We start from the raw sequence: 14616 nt of genomic DNA on the forward strand, positions 1-14616 counted from the left end.
TCCCTCACATGTCTTTTTGAGAATCTAACCACTATTTCTCCAGGCAGATTATTTTTCTTAATATATTCCGTAATATGATCCATAGACCACATCCATTTTGCTTTGAAGATATTCCGTTTTCAAATCTGCCACTGGTGCAAGTAAATCACCCAATACTTGTTTTAGGTTCTCTCCTTTTGTCTCAGGAACCCCTTGGAATCTCAGGATAAAGCTTACTTTTTCCATTTCTAGTTGCAAAAGCTGAGATTTGTCAGTCATTCTTTTCTTTTCCAACTCCTGTACACGCTTTTTCACCTTTTTAGATTTGGCATTAACTTCCTTCAGTGTTTCTGCTGTTTGCTCTGTTAATTTCTTAGTTTCATTTAGTTCCAGTTGTTGTGCAGCAAAGTTCTGGTTCAAAGTAGTCAGTTGCTGATTGATGTTTGTCATCTGGTCCAGCAGAGGGCGCAATGATTCAGCTAATAGCTGTGAAAGCTCGTTGGTAGCTTCTGGTCTCGGGCTTCTACTTCCTGAAGGAGGCTTAAGCTGCGATGGTTTCTCTTTCTCACCTCTCCATCCCGCCATTTTTTAGGATTGTTTACTTTTAGAAAAGTTTGCCAAAGTCTCTGTTTTCCACCAAAACGCTTTGCTGCACTCTTGTGTGCTTCTTAAATCAGTTCTATAGCTTTTACGTCCGGCGCCCTCTTTTTAAAATGATCTGCTTAGATATCACGTCTGGGAGTTCCCTCCCCCACTCGCTTAAATCAGAGGGGCTTTCTAGTTAAAACTCGGTGTTTTGCTTTCACCACGACTCACAGTTCATCGTTGGTCCTAGGACCGCCTCAGGTACATGTAAAATGCCCAATCTTCACGCGCTTGTCCCAGTTAGCAGCTCTAGAGCCATGCTGTCGCACAGCGGTAGGACCTTCAGGGTGGAGGGAAGTCTCGATTCCCCGGCATCGATCCGGCGAAGAGGCAATCCCTCAAAAGCCCCATGGCTAGGAGTCCAAACACAAGGGCTCTGGGGGGTGGTAGCGGACAATCGCACCCCCTCCTATCCACTGGCGTTTGGATCACGACCCCGGGAGCTCACCAGGGTCGCGTCCGCCATTGTGCCGCCAAAAACCGGAAGTCAGTGTAGAGAGGAACTCCTGAGAGGACTGAAGTTGGTGCACAGATTCATATTGGAGGAGAGGTTTGTTTAAATATAGAGGGATCCTATTCTAGGAAACTAATGGGAAGGAAATTTATGACGTTAATGCAGACCCCTCATCAAATGTGTGGCTAATCAAGAATTGGAAACAGGAGGCGCTATCTCAGGCTGAACTTTCCCCTGTGATTGTACCAGCAGTGACAACACTGAAGTCAGTTCTGAAAAACCAAACCAAAGTAAATAAAGGATAGGCAGTATGAAAATCTGTGGTGATAACAGTGGAGGTCCTGCGTTGCTTTGCAAACAGACTGGCCAGGAAATTAAAGAGCAATTATTTAGTTTCAGTGACACACATATGAGGAAGTGGGATTGGTTTATATATATTTTAGGTCAGGTTATTACCCTACAAGGTATGTTACTGAAAAGCGAAAGAAGATTGAAACCATGCATAAACCTATAAGAAAAGACTGTGTCATTGTGACTCAGTATCACAAGTGAATTCAGGAATTAATTGTTCTTGCTGAACACAATAATAATAAAATCAGCTATGTTAGTACAAGTTGTCAGTCATGAGACAATAATGAACTAAAGCTCCATTAAACCATTGCATAAAATAATTCCGGCAGTAATTTACCCAAACCCCCCCCCCCAAAAAAAACCATTGTTTTGGTAGGTCCTGTTGTTTCTCCTTATATCTCTGCAATGAAAAAGGCCAGAAACTTTTTTCTAAAATGAAAGCCGAGAATACAGAGGAATAGTAGATCATGGTAACACAGGTCTTCACAAGTGCAGGACTCGCAAGGAATTGTGGGGGTAATCTATTCCCCCTTCCCCTGTATATCCTCCCCCACTATTTTTTCTTTTCCTTTCATGGTAGCCCCATAGCCTCTCCCCTTTTCTTGCTTCCTTCACTTCTTTCCACCTACCTTTAACTGTGTCTTCATCTTTCCTTCTCTCACTCCCCCTGGTAGCCTCTTGCTGAGAAGAATTGGGCCTTGTTGCACAATGGCTGTCCCACTGGCTCAGCCAAGTAGAGTAGGTAGTAAGCATTTGGTGGTTGCTGTCAGACCTGTTCCTGGCAAGTCCTCCTCCATTGGCAATGAGATAGGGGAGGGGGAGGGAACTCTTTCAAAGGCTATTTGGTCCAAGTACACTTCCCCTCCCTGCATGGCTTCACTTTACAGAAACCAAGGCTTGGAAGCCTTAGCAATATTGTTGTGGTTGTCTAGCAGCTTCCAAAATGGCTACTGAAGAAGAAGAGATTGGATTTATACACCGCCCTTCACTCAGAGTCTCAGAGTGGCTTACAAACTCCTTTCCCTTCCCCTCCCCACAACAGACACTCTGTGAGGTAGGTGGGGCTGAGAGAGCTCTGACACAAACTGCTCTTTTCAAGAACACCTCTGACAGAACTATGGCTTCCCCAAGGTCATCCACTGGACATTCTTTTCTTAAAGCTGTATTATTTGGGGGGAGTTAGTCTCCAATGTTGTTTGTGTTGTTGTTGTTGTTTTGTTTCAGATTGGCAAACTTGGGACTTCAGGTTTGCAGAGAAACGCCCCCCATCTGTCATTAGATCTGTTTTGCTGCTTTATTAATCCAGACTCTATGGCCCAGTCTAGAATTAGGTATATGATAATAGTACGATGCAATAACACTTGCCAATGTTTTTTAAAAGCATGAAAAACCCAACAAGTAGAGGGCAATGCAGTAGAAATAGCAGCTAAAGAGGAAAGAGCAGACAGATTTCTCATGTGGATTCTGTTGCTAGTGCAAAGCAAATACATCTTCATTTCTGGTGGCGATGCCAGGGGAACCGAGAAGCCTCCGTATCATAGGGCTGCCAACTCCAGGTTGGGAAATTCTTAAAGATTTTGGGGGGGGGGAGCCTGGAGCAATGCTCCCTCTAAGCTGTGGAGTCTTTTGAGCAAAAATTCTACTTTGTGAGCCACTGGCATTAAAGTTATGAGCGAGCGATTTGGCTCTTCCATAAATTAGTTTGCCCTGGAACCATTCTTTCTGAGCTAAGATAAAAATGTGTGGGCCGGAGGTCAAAAAACTGTGAGCTAGCTCACACTAACTCAGCTTAGAGGGAACTAGGGTTGCCAAGTCGACCATAGAGTTTTCCCTTGGATGGCCGTGGCCCCGCCCCCAGCGTGCCCGGTGTGGTCACGTCACTTCCAAGTGACGTGCACATTGGGGAGGAGTTCCCCCGGGGATCGGGCCTCTGGGGCGGGGGTTTCCCCACCCCCCGGGGGGACTTGGGAAACCTAGAGGGAACATTGACCTGGAGAGGAAGAAATTGGATTTATACCCTACACTTCACTACCCAAGGGAGTCTCAGAGTGGTTTACAATCCCTTTCCCCTCCCCTCCCCACAACAGACACCCTGTGAGGTAGGTGGGGCTGAGAGAGCTCTCTCAAGAACTGTCCTTGAGAGAACAGCTTTGAAAGAACTTGTGACTGACCCAAGGTCACTCCAGCAGCTGCATGTGAAGGCGTGGGAAATCAAACCCAGCCTCCAAAGCAGCCATTTTCTCCTGGGGAACTGATCTCTGTCATCTGAAAATGAGTTGCAATTCCAGGAGATGTCCAAGCCCCTCATGGTGGAAGCGGCCCAAGAAGACTTTTTAGAAATGTATTGCCTCACATCACTGGACGCTATGCTCTTGTACTTCTATAGCAATAATTCATAACTGGATTGGTTTTTTCCTATACAGAGGAATCTTGCAGCAAGTGTGGGATGATAACGCAAGATCCAAGAAGGGGAGAATATAGCCAGGGTTTCCAGCCTCTAATTTCAGACCTAGAGATTATTTGTACGTTGACTTTGACTGTTGCAGATTTTCCACTTTTAGATGACACCCTGTTGTACCCTCTTAGAAAATGAGCAGTCTCAGAATTTATTGCTGCCTATGATGACAGTGATAAAGTGGGCTCATGTTCAAGAAAGCTTATGCCCCCATAAATTCCTTAGATTTTCTCGGGGCTCTGAAATTTGTATATATGTGATCACCTCCACTAAACTGGCCTCAGAAACTAGAGAGTGTGGAGGAGATAGGGGCTCCTTTGAACCGATAGGCACTGAAGAACCTGTTTTTCGAAGTTCTGGGACCTGTGGAGTGATAAGGGAGACAGAGAATGTTTCTAGTGCCAGCCCTCTCAGTCTCTGTGCTTGTGCATGTGTAAAGGAGCCATCTGGACCTTTGGAAAACAAAGTGTACCTGCCCACTGACAGACTCCTCCTACATACTACCTTCTCTTCGCTTCACCTGCCTCTCTCACCTTTAACTGGAGCTTCGGCTGCTCCTGCTTTCAACCTGGCAGGTGTTTGCTTTCTTTCCAGCACTCGCCCCGGAACACCAAGGACTGAGGATACATAATTTTTTTTCTTTTCAAGCTTCAACATGCGGATTCACTTCTAGCAGCTGACACCTGGCCTTCTAGAGGGGGAAGCCAGGGCTATTGGAAACAGCCCAGCACTTCTATCCAGCGTACCTGTTTCGCGCCTACGATTTCCGCACAGGTGAGTTAGCAGCTCAGCACACAGGCAGCTCCCAAACCCAACTGGCTTTCCTTTTAACAGTTTGTTTTCCAAGAGGTTTTCTCTCCCCCCCCCTTCTAATGAAGTTGGATCCAACCAGGTTTTCAGCTGGTGAAAAAGGAAGAGGGGGTCCCCTTTATCCATATAATAAAAGTCTATGCTGGGGACCATGGGACCAGCATGGGCAAAAGCCATGTGGGGCTATAGCAAGAAGAGGAATTGGGTGAGATTGAGTGAAAAAGCAAGCTGGATCCTACCCATTGTCTGGGAATTTGGTTTTGGCTTTCTGATGCTGGGAGATCGAAAGAGAAAAGAGAATGACTGCGGGGTTCTATTCATCTCTGGTTCTAGCCTGTGGTGGTTGAGTTGTCTTTCTATCAGGAACTAGAAGTAAAATAGTACACAGTTCACAATACTGACTATTACGAAGACTCCGTGTGAATTCATTTAGTGCACTGGACCCCCATATCATGCCTCAGACCTGCTTGCATGAAAGATGTGAGCAAAATTTGTCCATGTTCAGATGATCCTGGGAACACAGTCTGGAGGGCTTATTCTAATCCATGAGTGCTTGTGGGAACAGAAACCGGAGGGCTTATTCTGTTGGCATTGTTGTGTTATGCATTACTCTGTTTTAGCTGCTTTATCTTGTTGCATGTATGATATTGTGTTATGGCATGGTCTTCTAATTCTGTAATTCTCCGTGAGCATCAAAAAGAAAGGCGGAGTACAAACGAAGTAGATCAAATCTAAAATAAATTAGCCAGCATAAACTGTAGCTGCGTAGTAGCTGGGGCTGAAATCCTAAGGAGAATTTCCTGGTGGTAAGTGTCGCTGGACCTGGATAGCCCAGGCTAGCCTGATCTTGTCAGTTCTTGGAAACTAAGCAGGGTCAGTCCTGGCTAGTACTTGGAAGGGAGACTTCCAAGGTTTACCAGGTTCATGACGCAAAGCCAGGCAATGGCCAACCACCCCTGAATGTCTCTTGCCTTGAAGACCCTTTGGGGTCAGCTCTGACTTGACAGTACTTTCCACCACTACCAAGGACCACTGAATCAAATGGGAACAGAACTGCTTGGGGTTGCTCCCTAAGAGGCTGAAGTCTCCAGGCTGAATTCTTGCTTCCGAAATAGACCTAGTAGGTGTCCTTAGGCCTGGGCCTCAACCTACAGTGTAAAGGTAGTCATACTGCCCTACATTACTGAGTTGTTGTAAGGATTACAAGATAATGTAAGTGCTTTCAACACTCGACCCACAAGGGTTCATTTGTCGCTATCGTGATCTTTCCAAAAGTGCTGCCTTATCTTTATAGTCTTAGCCTTGTAGGAAATTCTTCTGATGCTAGAGTTGGTTTAAAGTGAACTGCTAGGGCCAGTCTGAGTAAGGATGGGAAATAGTTTGTTTATTTTCAATGTTGACTGTGCTACAGATATTCCTTACTGTGTAATCCTAAACAGAATTGCGCCCCTTCTAAGCCCAGTGAAGTCAATGGGTTCATAAGGGTGTAACTCCACTTAGAATTGTACTGTAAAGCTGCATCTTTAAATTCTTCAGAAATGACTTCCGGGCAGGTCTGCCCACACGGGCCGGTCTGCCCACACGGGCCATCAGGCATTTTTAAAAGGGCATGCGTTACACAGTACACAATTTGAGAAGGGCACTTCTCCATCCTCTGTCCCATTGCCAAGGATTCTGGGAGAGACCTTCCTGGGTGCATGCAGCATCTTTGGCCAGCCCCGAGTAAGCCCTGTTGAACACAATGGGCCAGCCTCTAAGCAAATGTGCGTAGGACTGGGCTGTTAATGATTAACTTGTTCAATAAGTCCATGGTAGGGGGGAATGCTCCCTGGGTGGCTGGTATTCAAAGAGGTGGATTTCTGGAAACAGCTAAAGAATGTCCTGGCTTCTGAGCACTTAAAGAAATAGCTCATCTTTAAGAATGGCTATGATGAGCAAGAGTAATGCCATCTTGTTAGCCTTAAGTAGAGAGCAGCAGTTGTGCGTTCTGAGTACTCCCGCCCAGCTTTGTGAACCTTGGCACAGTTCTCTGGAATGCTCAAAGCAGACACATTCTGAGAAGATGCTAACCAAGAAAGGGAGGGTAGAGGAACAAAGGGCCTTCAGTATGTCCCAAATGAGATAAGAGGCTTATCTGCTTGCTTGCTTGCTGACATGCGGAAGTTAGCCATGGGAATAGAACAAAATGCAGCTTCAGCGTGTGTAAAGAAAAGTTGTTTGTATAGGGGTGTAAAAGCCCAACCCAGCCCCAGTCAAGTGGGAGCAGAACCGGTAAAGTTGATTTGCTTTTCTATGTCACCCTTATCCCTAGAATAATTTTTTCCTCCTATTCAGTTGAGTGCCTTGCCCTGTGTCTGTGTTCATCGGAACGGCACACGCCAGGTTAACGACCCCATTTTGGCCGCAGCTACTTAATGACAATGCTGTTGTGATTTCGTTTCCTGACTTCTTACGGGAATTAGTTTTCAGTTCCTTATAAAGAATACAGGTTTCCTGTTTTGTATCTTAGCCTCGCAATCTACTAAGCTATACAGGGACAATAAGAAGGTAAGATCAACACTCTTTGTTCTATACGCACCCTGCCCCCACCTGAACATTGTGCCCTTGATTTCTAGCTTTCAAACCTCTGCTTTAACGCACTACACTCAGCTTTCTTTACAGCAAATCCAGGAATTGGGTTTGTCTGTTGCCCCCCTCCCACAGAATCCTGGAACCTTGACTGTGATCTCCAGCAACTTCCTCTGTATGTAAACAAGCTGATCCATGAAACATCTCCAGGAGGTGGTTGGCTCCCATAAGGATGTAGACAGCTGGAGCTTTCTGTGGTTTCTGTGTGGGTGGTGGTGCAAGGTTCATAGAAGGATTGCCCTGGATTTTAAGGAGGGAAATATCTGGAGGCAATCCACTTCGGGATCTGATTGAAGAGGTCACAGTCTTTCCAGTACTCTGCATGTCACATCTGAATAGAAATCCCAAGATAGTTTTCATAAATTATATCTGGTGAATCCAATACAAATAATGCCAAGTCTTATGGAATGTTATGAACTAACAAATTTTTGTGGCCTACATGCTATAAAATCCAGGGATTTCGTTTCCCCGAGAAGAAATATCTGCAATTGTACTAAATTTAGGCAGCTACTCTAGAGGGACTCAAATGCTGGTGATTTCAAATCAAATACATTCTGGGCCTCTTCCCATATCCACTGTCAAGGAAAGCCACATTTGGATGGTTGATTCTGGATGTAAACACACTTGCTAGATGCTCCGTCGAATTCATCTTTAAAAGGGAATGCAGGCAGATGGGAAAGTGTGCTTTATGGGAGGGGAAGGGGCTTTCTAGAGTGCGTCTAAATACGCCTTTTAATCCTGCCCTTTGTCAACTGTTTTTTCTACTTCCAGGGCCTGCTATGTGGTACCCTCCAGGGCTTCTCTTGCTGTTCCAAGCTCTAACCCTCGGTCTCGCTGGCTCCCTCCCGGGGCAGCCTAAGGACCAGCAGGATGAAGGTAACTAGAAATCATTGCAAATGAGTGGTAGTTGTCAAATTCAGGATCAGTAAGCTATGGAGGACCCTGCTTTTAGTGTCCAGGGTCACCCCAAGTGTTTTTTGTGCCCTCAGCATATAACTTTGCCCAACCCCCGGCCCCATAGGAAAATCACCTCCACGCAGGATGCCTTCACTGGAGCCAGGACTGTAGATTGCCATGGGGCCAGTGGACTCAGTGGTGGGGGGGGGAAGGATCTGAGTGTCGCTAACTCCAGGTTTGGAAATTCCTAGAGATTGGGGGGGGGGGAGCCTGGAGAGGGTAAGACTCAGGGAGGGGAGGGACTGACCTTGGGCGGTATAATGTTTTTTGCCGTTTTATTGTATAATGTTTTTATTGCTTTATTCGGTTACTGTAACCTGCCCTGAGCCCGCTTGCGGGGGAGGACAGGATAGATATCCCATGAAATAAATAAATAATGCCATTGAGTTCACCCTCTGAAGCTGCCATTATCTCCAGGGCAATTAATCTTTGTAATCTGGAGAGCATTTGTAATTCCGGGAGATCTCCAGGCCCTCCCTGGAGGCTGGCGACCCTGCTCTGAGTCCTGCGGTGTAGCTGCACCCTGGGCTGTTGCTTGCTGCAGTGCCACACCTGCCTGCCACCTGGGTGCCTTGGCACGATGCCCTGAAATGATGCAGATCCTGCAATGCTGCGAGAAGGATGCATGGTGACCCCCCCCTTGCCATGAGAGAGACTGACGCCCTCGGCGATTGCTTAGGTCTGTCCAATGGATGGGTCAGCTCTGGCAATGCCAAAATCTCCTTGGCTGATCTGGGCAATTTGGAGATTGACTTAAGATGCCAACTGGTTATCCAGATACCCAGCTTTTTTTTTTTTTCTGAGTTGTCTGGGATGAACACAAGAAGCTGCCTTGAACTGAGTCAGATTTCTGGTTTATCGAGGTCACTACTGTCTATTCTTACTCACATTGGCTCTCCACAGTCTCAGGAGAGCCTGACCTGTTCCACACTGGTTATTTGCCCTGGGTTTGATGCTGTTGAGAATCAGGGCTTTTTTCCCCTGCTTCCCCACATCATCATCATAGAAACAGAGCTGGAAGGGACCTCAAGGGTCATCTAGTCCAACCTCCTGCACAATGCAGGACATTCAAAACTACCCCCTCTCCCCCTGTGACCCCTGCTTTATGCCCAGAGGAAGGCAAAAAACTTCCTGGATCCCTTAGCCAATCTGTTCTGGAGGAAGATTCGTTCTTGACTCCAAAGGGGCGATCTGCATTACCCTGGGCATCTAAGAGAGGGCCACAAGTGCCAAGCACTGGCTCATCCCTTCTTCCCCTCCCACTCATTTTCTTAAAAAAATAGTTTTATTATTTTTGAGGATACGCAGCATATACCCAGCTGCAACAGAACGTTTTAACATAATCGCCCTCCCTCTTGTGATCTGCCTAAATTCACAGAATCAGCATTGCTGTCAGATGGCCATCATGCCTTCTTGCACCTCATAGGCTTTCCCTGGCTCTTCTGTGATCTTTTCCAAATCTATTATGCTTTGAAGATCGGGCCTGGATGGTTGCTGTGAGGATGTAAAAGTGTGGATTTCCCCCAGTTCTGTCCACACGGCAGCTCTTTCCCCTGCTCCGGTCCATATTGTCCATCCCCTCCCAATGCCACCAGGGGTGCTTTTTTAAGAACATAACAGATGCCAATGTTGGATCAGGCCAAAGGCCCATCCAGTCCAACACTCTGTATCACACAGTGGCCAGAAATACCAGGTGCCATCAGGAGGTCCACCAGTGGGGCCAGGACATTAGAAGCCCTCCCACTGTTGACCCCCCCAAGCACCAAGATGACAGAGCATCACTTGCCCCAGAGTCCCTATCTATACCTTGTGGCTAATAGCCACTGATGGACCTCTGCTCCATTATCTAATTCCCTTTTGAAGCTGTCCTGGCGCAGCTTGTATCAATATACAACTATAATAATATATCACTATGTCAGTTGCTGGTAAACAAACAAACAAAAATATTGAAAAGGCCCCCTAGTGGTGCGGGTGGGGAATGGCCACCATTTGGAAGCCCCTTTGCTCAGCGCTGCAGTTGGCAGCCACAGCAACGATAGGGCTCCCATAGGAAAGGTGTCCCCCCCCCCCAACTGCCTCCTAACTGGAGATGCCAGGAATTGAACCTGGAATCTACACGCAAAGCAGATGTTCTACCACTGAGCCATGTTCTGCTTCTTTGATATTTCCGCCTAACGTCTTTGGGATTTGTGTGTGGGTGGGGAGAACTCTTGCAGTGCCATCCTAAGCAGTTCCATCCTAAGCACCCTGGACTTAGAAGGGCCAACTGACTTCAGGGGACTTAAGAAGAGTGTGTGCCGCTCTTACGATCACACTGTCAAGTTCTTCTTCACCTCCACAAGGAAAGCAGACTCCAACCAAAGCATCCCATTCTTTGCACAGTCCAGCTACAAATAACATGACATCCTCCCTGCATGCAATAAATTGGGGTACCCATATTATTCTTTGGATCAGCACGTGTTCCATTTGGGGATGCCGGCCTCCAGATGGGATCTGGGGATCCCCTGGAATCACAGCTCGTCTCCAGACTACAGAGATCAGTTCCCCTGAGGTGGACTCTATGGCATTGTACCCTCCTAAGGTCCCTGTCCTCCCCCGGCTCCATCCCGAAATCTCTAGGAATTTTGCAACACGGATCTGGCAACCCTGCCCCCCCCCATCCCCCACTGGTGATCAGCTCACAACCTCCAAAGACTCTGGAAATCAGGAGCGGGGTGCTGCCAAAGAAATTTCTCACAACGGGGCAGAGGAAACGGTTTATTTATTTATTAATATTTTAGATTTCTGGATCGCCCAATCCCTGTATGCACAAGTTGTATATGAGAGTGGGACAAGTTCTCATAGGGAAGCCCCTTTTCGGCCTCAGCTATAAAACCCGAAGAGGGATTTCTCCAGCTGCGTCTCCCACGAACTGCGATCACAACGAGCAGCTCAAACTGCCCTCCATAGCCCCTTTCATGTTTAATCGGCTTGCTCATCACAAGTAATAGCTAATTGAGACACCCGACACTTGCTGATCCGCATTCCACATGTCATAATTAATGAGCTATATGGCGGGGGTGAAGGGAAGCATTTTATTGCCTAGGAACAAAATACTCAGCTTCTAAGTACCAAAAACAATGCATAGGAGTACTACCTTAAAGGGAAGACTATGCACTGTAAATCGGCAAAAGCCTTATATTTGCGGGGCTATCGTTTTTGAAAGGTAGAACAAGCAGTAAGAGGCAGAGGAAGGAGCTTTAGCTCAGTTCTCTGTCCCCTCTGAACCAAACAGATGCCGCTGCTTTACCCCCCCTTAGGCCGGGCAGGGGTTGGCAGGGTGGGTCATTTTTTGAGGCCCTGGCCCAGTGGAGGGGCCACCTCCAAGTGGAGATGCTTGGTCCTTCTGCTACCATCTGGAATGGGGGATAAGTCCAGATACTAGTTCAGTATGTTTTAATCTGGTCCACGGGGGTAGCAGGCTTAGTGGGAGGGTTACTGAAGGTCATCCTTTGAGTTGCCAGCTCCAGGTTGGGAAATACTTGGAGACCAAAGAAGGCAGGGCTTGAGGAGGGGAGGGGCTTCAGTGGCATATAATGCCATAGAGTCCACCTTCCAAAGTCGCCATTTTCTCCAGGTGAACTGATCTCTGTGGCCTGGAGATCAGTTGTAATAGCGGGAGATTTCCAGCCACCACCTGGAGGTTGAGAAAACCAAAGAAGGGAAATACATCAACACTGTGATGAAATTGACAATAACATTTAATTCTTATGAACATCAATAAAAACGTTTTGCAATATAGCTCAGGAAATTCTAACATTCAAGAAAAAGTCCAACATCCTCTATGAGCACCCGGTTTTATACTCATTTCAACAATCTTCCTCAAGACGCAGGGCTCTTTTTGTAGCAGGATCTCCTTTGCATATTAGGCGACACACCCCTAATGTAGCCAATCCGCCAAGAGCTTACATAGCTCTTCTTACAGGGGCTACTGTAAGCTCTTGGAGGACTGGCTACATTAGTGATGTGTCACCTAATATGCACAGGAGTTCCTGCTACAAAAAGAGCCCTGCCAAGAGTAGTCCTGTTATGTTAGAAGCTGTCAGCCCCTTGATACAGTTTAACTACTTCTTTTTGCTTCCTTCACATAGTAGCAGCATTAACTTCTTTTTTACTTTCTTCAAATTATTGCAGCTTAACTTCTTTTTCAAATTATCGTCCAGTTCCATTTCAAGTAATTGTACTAGGAGCAAGCCAGTTAATTAATTTCTTAATAGTAGCAACCAGTCCTCTTTTTTTTATCTGGCTGGAAGCCTTCTTATCAGAATAGTTTTTTGTGAGTTTCAGTTCCAACCTGAGAGGTGGAGGGCAGTTTTCAGCTTATTTAGCCAGATAGAAAAGAAGACTGAAATGTTACTCCTATAATCTACTGGAGAGCAACTGAGCCAGCAACGTGAGATAGAGAGCATTTGCCAGCCAATTTGAAATGAGTGGTTCTTCCTTTCATTCTTGGGGAGCCCATGCCTCAGCATGCAAGCAAAGGTTGCCAACCTCCAGGTGGTGGCTGGAGATCCCCCACTGTTGCAATTGATCTCCTTGCGACAGAGATTAGTTCACCTGGAGCAAATGGCCACTGTGGAAGGTGCACTCTATGGCATTATTTCCCATTGAAGTCCCTCCTGTACCCAAACCCAGCCAGTTTGGTGTAGTGGTTAAGTGCGCGGACTCTAATCTGGGAGAACCGGGTTTGATTCCCCACTCCTCCACTTGCACCTGCTGATGTGACCTTGGGTCAGTCACAAGCTCTGGCACAGCTGTCCTTGAAAAAGAGCAGTTTGTGTCAGAGTTCTCTCAGCCCCACCCACCTCACAGGGTGTCTGTTGTGGGGAGGGGGAAGGGAAAGGAGTTTGTAAGCCGCTCTGAGACTCCAAGTGAAGGGCGGGGTATAAATCCAATCTCCTCTCCTCCTCCCCAGGCTCCACCCTCAAAATCTCCAGCTATTTCCCAACCCGGAGCTGGCGACCCTAGACTGCAGTCCCAAAGCACTTCTCAGTGACCTGAGTGGAGGAGCTACCTGTCAGTCCCTGGTACAATCATCGTAGCTGCCTTGTAGGCACATATGTGTCCCTCACACCCATTTACCAAACTAGTTCTCAGCTCTGCATTGTAACCCCCTCTAGCCTCCACTTTTATTTCTCGGCGTCTTGGCCCTAAAATTCCTTGTCTGCCATGAAGCCCGGGATAACGACTGTTTCTCTCCTTAGTGTTCCTGGATGAGCCTGCTGCACACAGATTCCTGGGCCGCAAGCTCCTTTATAACCACTGGGATTTCGAGCTGCTTTCCCCAGATAGTCTGGAACGCGAATGCATAGAGGAAGTTTGCAACTACGAGGAGGCCCGTGAAGTCTTTGAGGACGACTTCAAAACAGCTGAGTATGGGGAGCAGAGCTGGCCTTGGGTTTCGGAGTGTTGTGGGATATACTGTCGCGATTCTTAAAACCGGGGTTCCTGGTAGTTCTTGATGCTCTTTGGGGTTGTTTCCAAACGCACAGTTATTACAGCCTTTTCCAGAGCCAGCTGTAGCAAACGGCACTTTTAAATTCAGCTCCTTCTGCACTCCTGTGCAGCTGTCCAGTATCTGTAGAGCTGAAGGGGAATGTTTGGTCTTGGGTAATAATGTATTTGTGGATGACTCTTGTGATGGCATGGGAGTAAATGCAAATGTTGTGATGCTTCCTGTGTACAGAGGACCAGTCAAGCAACTTCCCCTAAGGCATGAAGAATAGTCATGATGAATCAGACCAACAGTCCATTTGATCCAGTTTGGTGTAGTGGTTAAGTGCGCGCATTCTAATCTGGGAGAACCGGGTTTGATTCCCCACTCCTCCACTTGCACCTGCTGGATAACCTCGGGCAAGCCATAGTTCTGACACAGCTGTTCTTAAAAAAGAGCAGTTTCTGTCAGAGCTCTCTCAGCCCCACCTACCTCACAGGGTGTCTGTTGTGGGGAGGGGAAAGGAAAGGAGTTTGTAAGCCGCTCTGAGACTGCCTTGGGTAGTGAAGGGCGGGGTATAAATCCAATCTCTTCTTCTTCTCTTCTTTCTGGGCTGGATCCTGTAGAGGCTTTCTGTGGACAGATGAAAGGACAATTTTCACGGATTTGTTCCTCCCGTTTGACTTATGCTGTTCCGGGGGGATCCTGTGTCTCCCAAGAGTGGCTCAGAGGGCATTTTGGGTTGCAATCGGGGGGATCCTGTGTCTCCCAAGAGTGGCATTTCAGAGGGCATTTTGGGTTGCAACGAAAGAGGATGCAACAAGAAAGGGGCCTTCCACTGATGGAAATTCCTTCCATCTGCAG

General features: G+C 47.0%; 1 protein-coding gene across 1 annotated transcript in view; it reads left to right on the forward strand.

Annotated features, from left to right (window-relative positions):
- The first annotated feature begins 4427 nt into the window (after window positions 1–4427).
- Window positions 4428–14616, forward strand: part of PRRG2 (proline rich Gla (G-carboxyglutamic acid) 2) — a 31810-nt gene continuing 21621 nt past the window's right edge. Inside the window, exons 1-3 of the mRNA XM_015408517.1 lie at window positions 4428–4658; window positions 8094–8198; window positions 13523–13686. Coding sequence (XP_015264003.1) covers window positions 8102–8198; window positions 13523–13686 — 261 coding nt within the window. The 5' untranslated portion in view covers window positions 4428–4658; window positions 8094–8101. The remainder of the gene's footprint in view (window positions 4659–8093; window positions 8199–13522; window positions 13687–14616) is intronic.

The sequence above is a fragment of the Gekko japonicus genome, unplaced genomic scaffold (genome assembly GCF_001447785.1).
Source record: "Gekko japonicus isolate JY-2015 unplaced genomic scaffold, Gekko_japonicus_V1.1 scaffold1039, whole genome shotgun sequence".
Taxonomy (NCBI): domain Eukaryota; kingdom Metazoa; phylum Chordata; class Lepidosauria; order Squamata; family Gekkonidae; genus Gekko; species Gekko japonicus.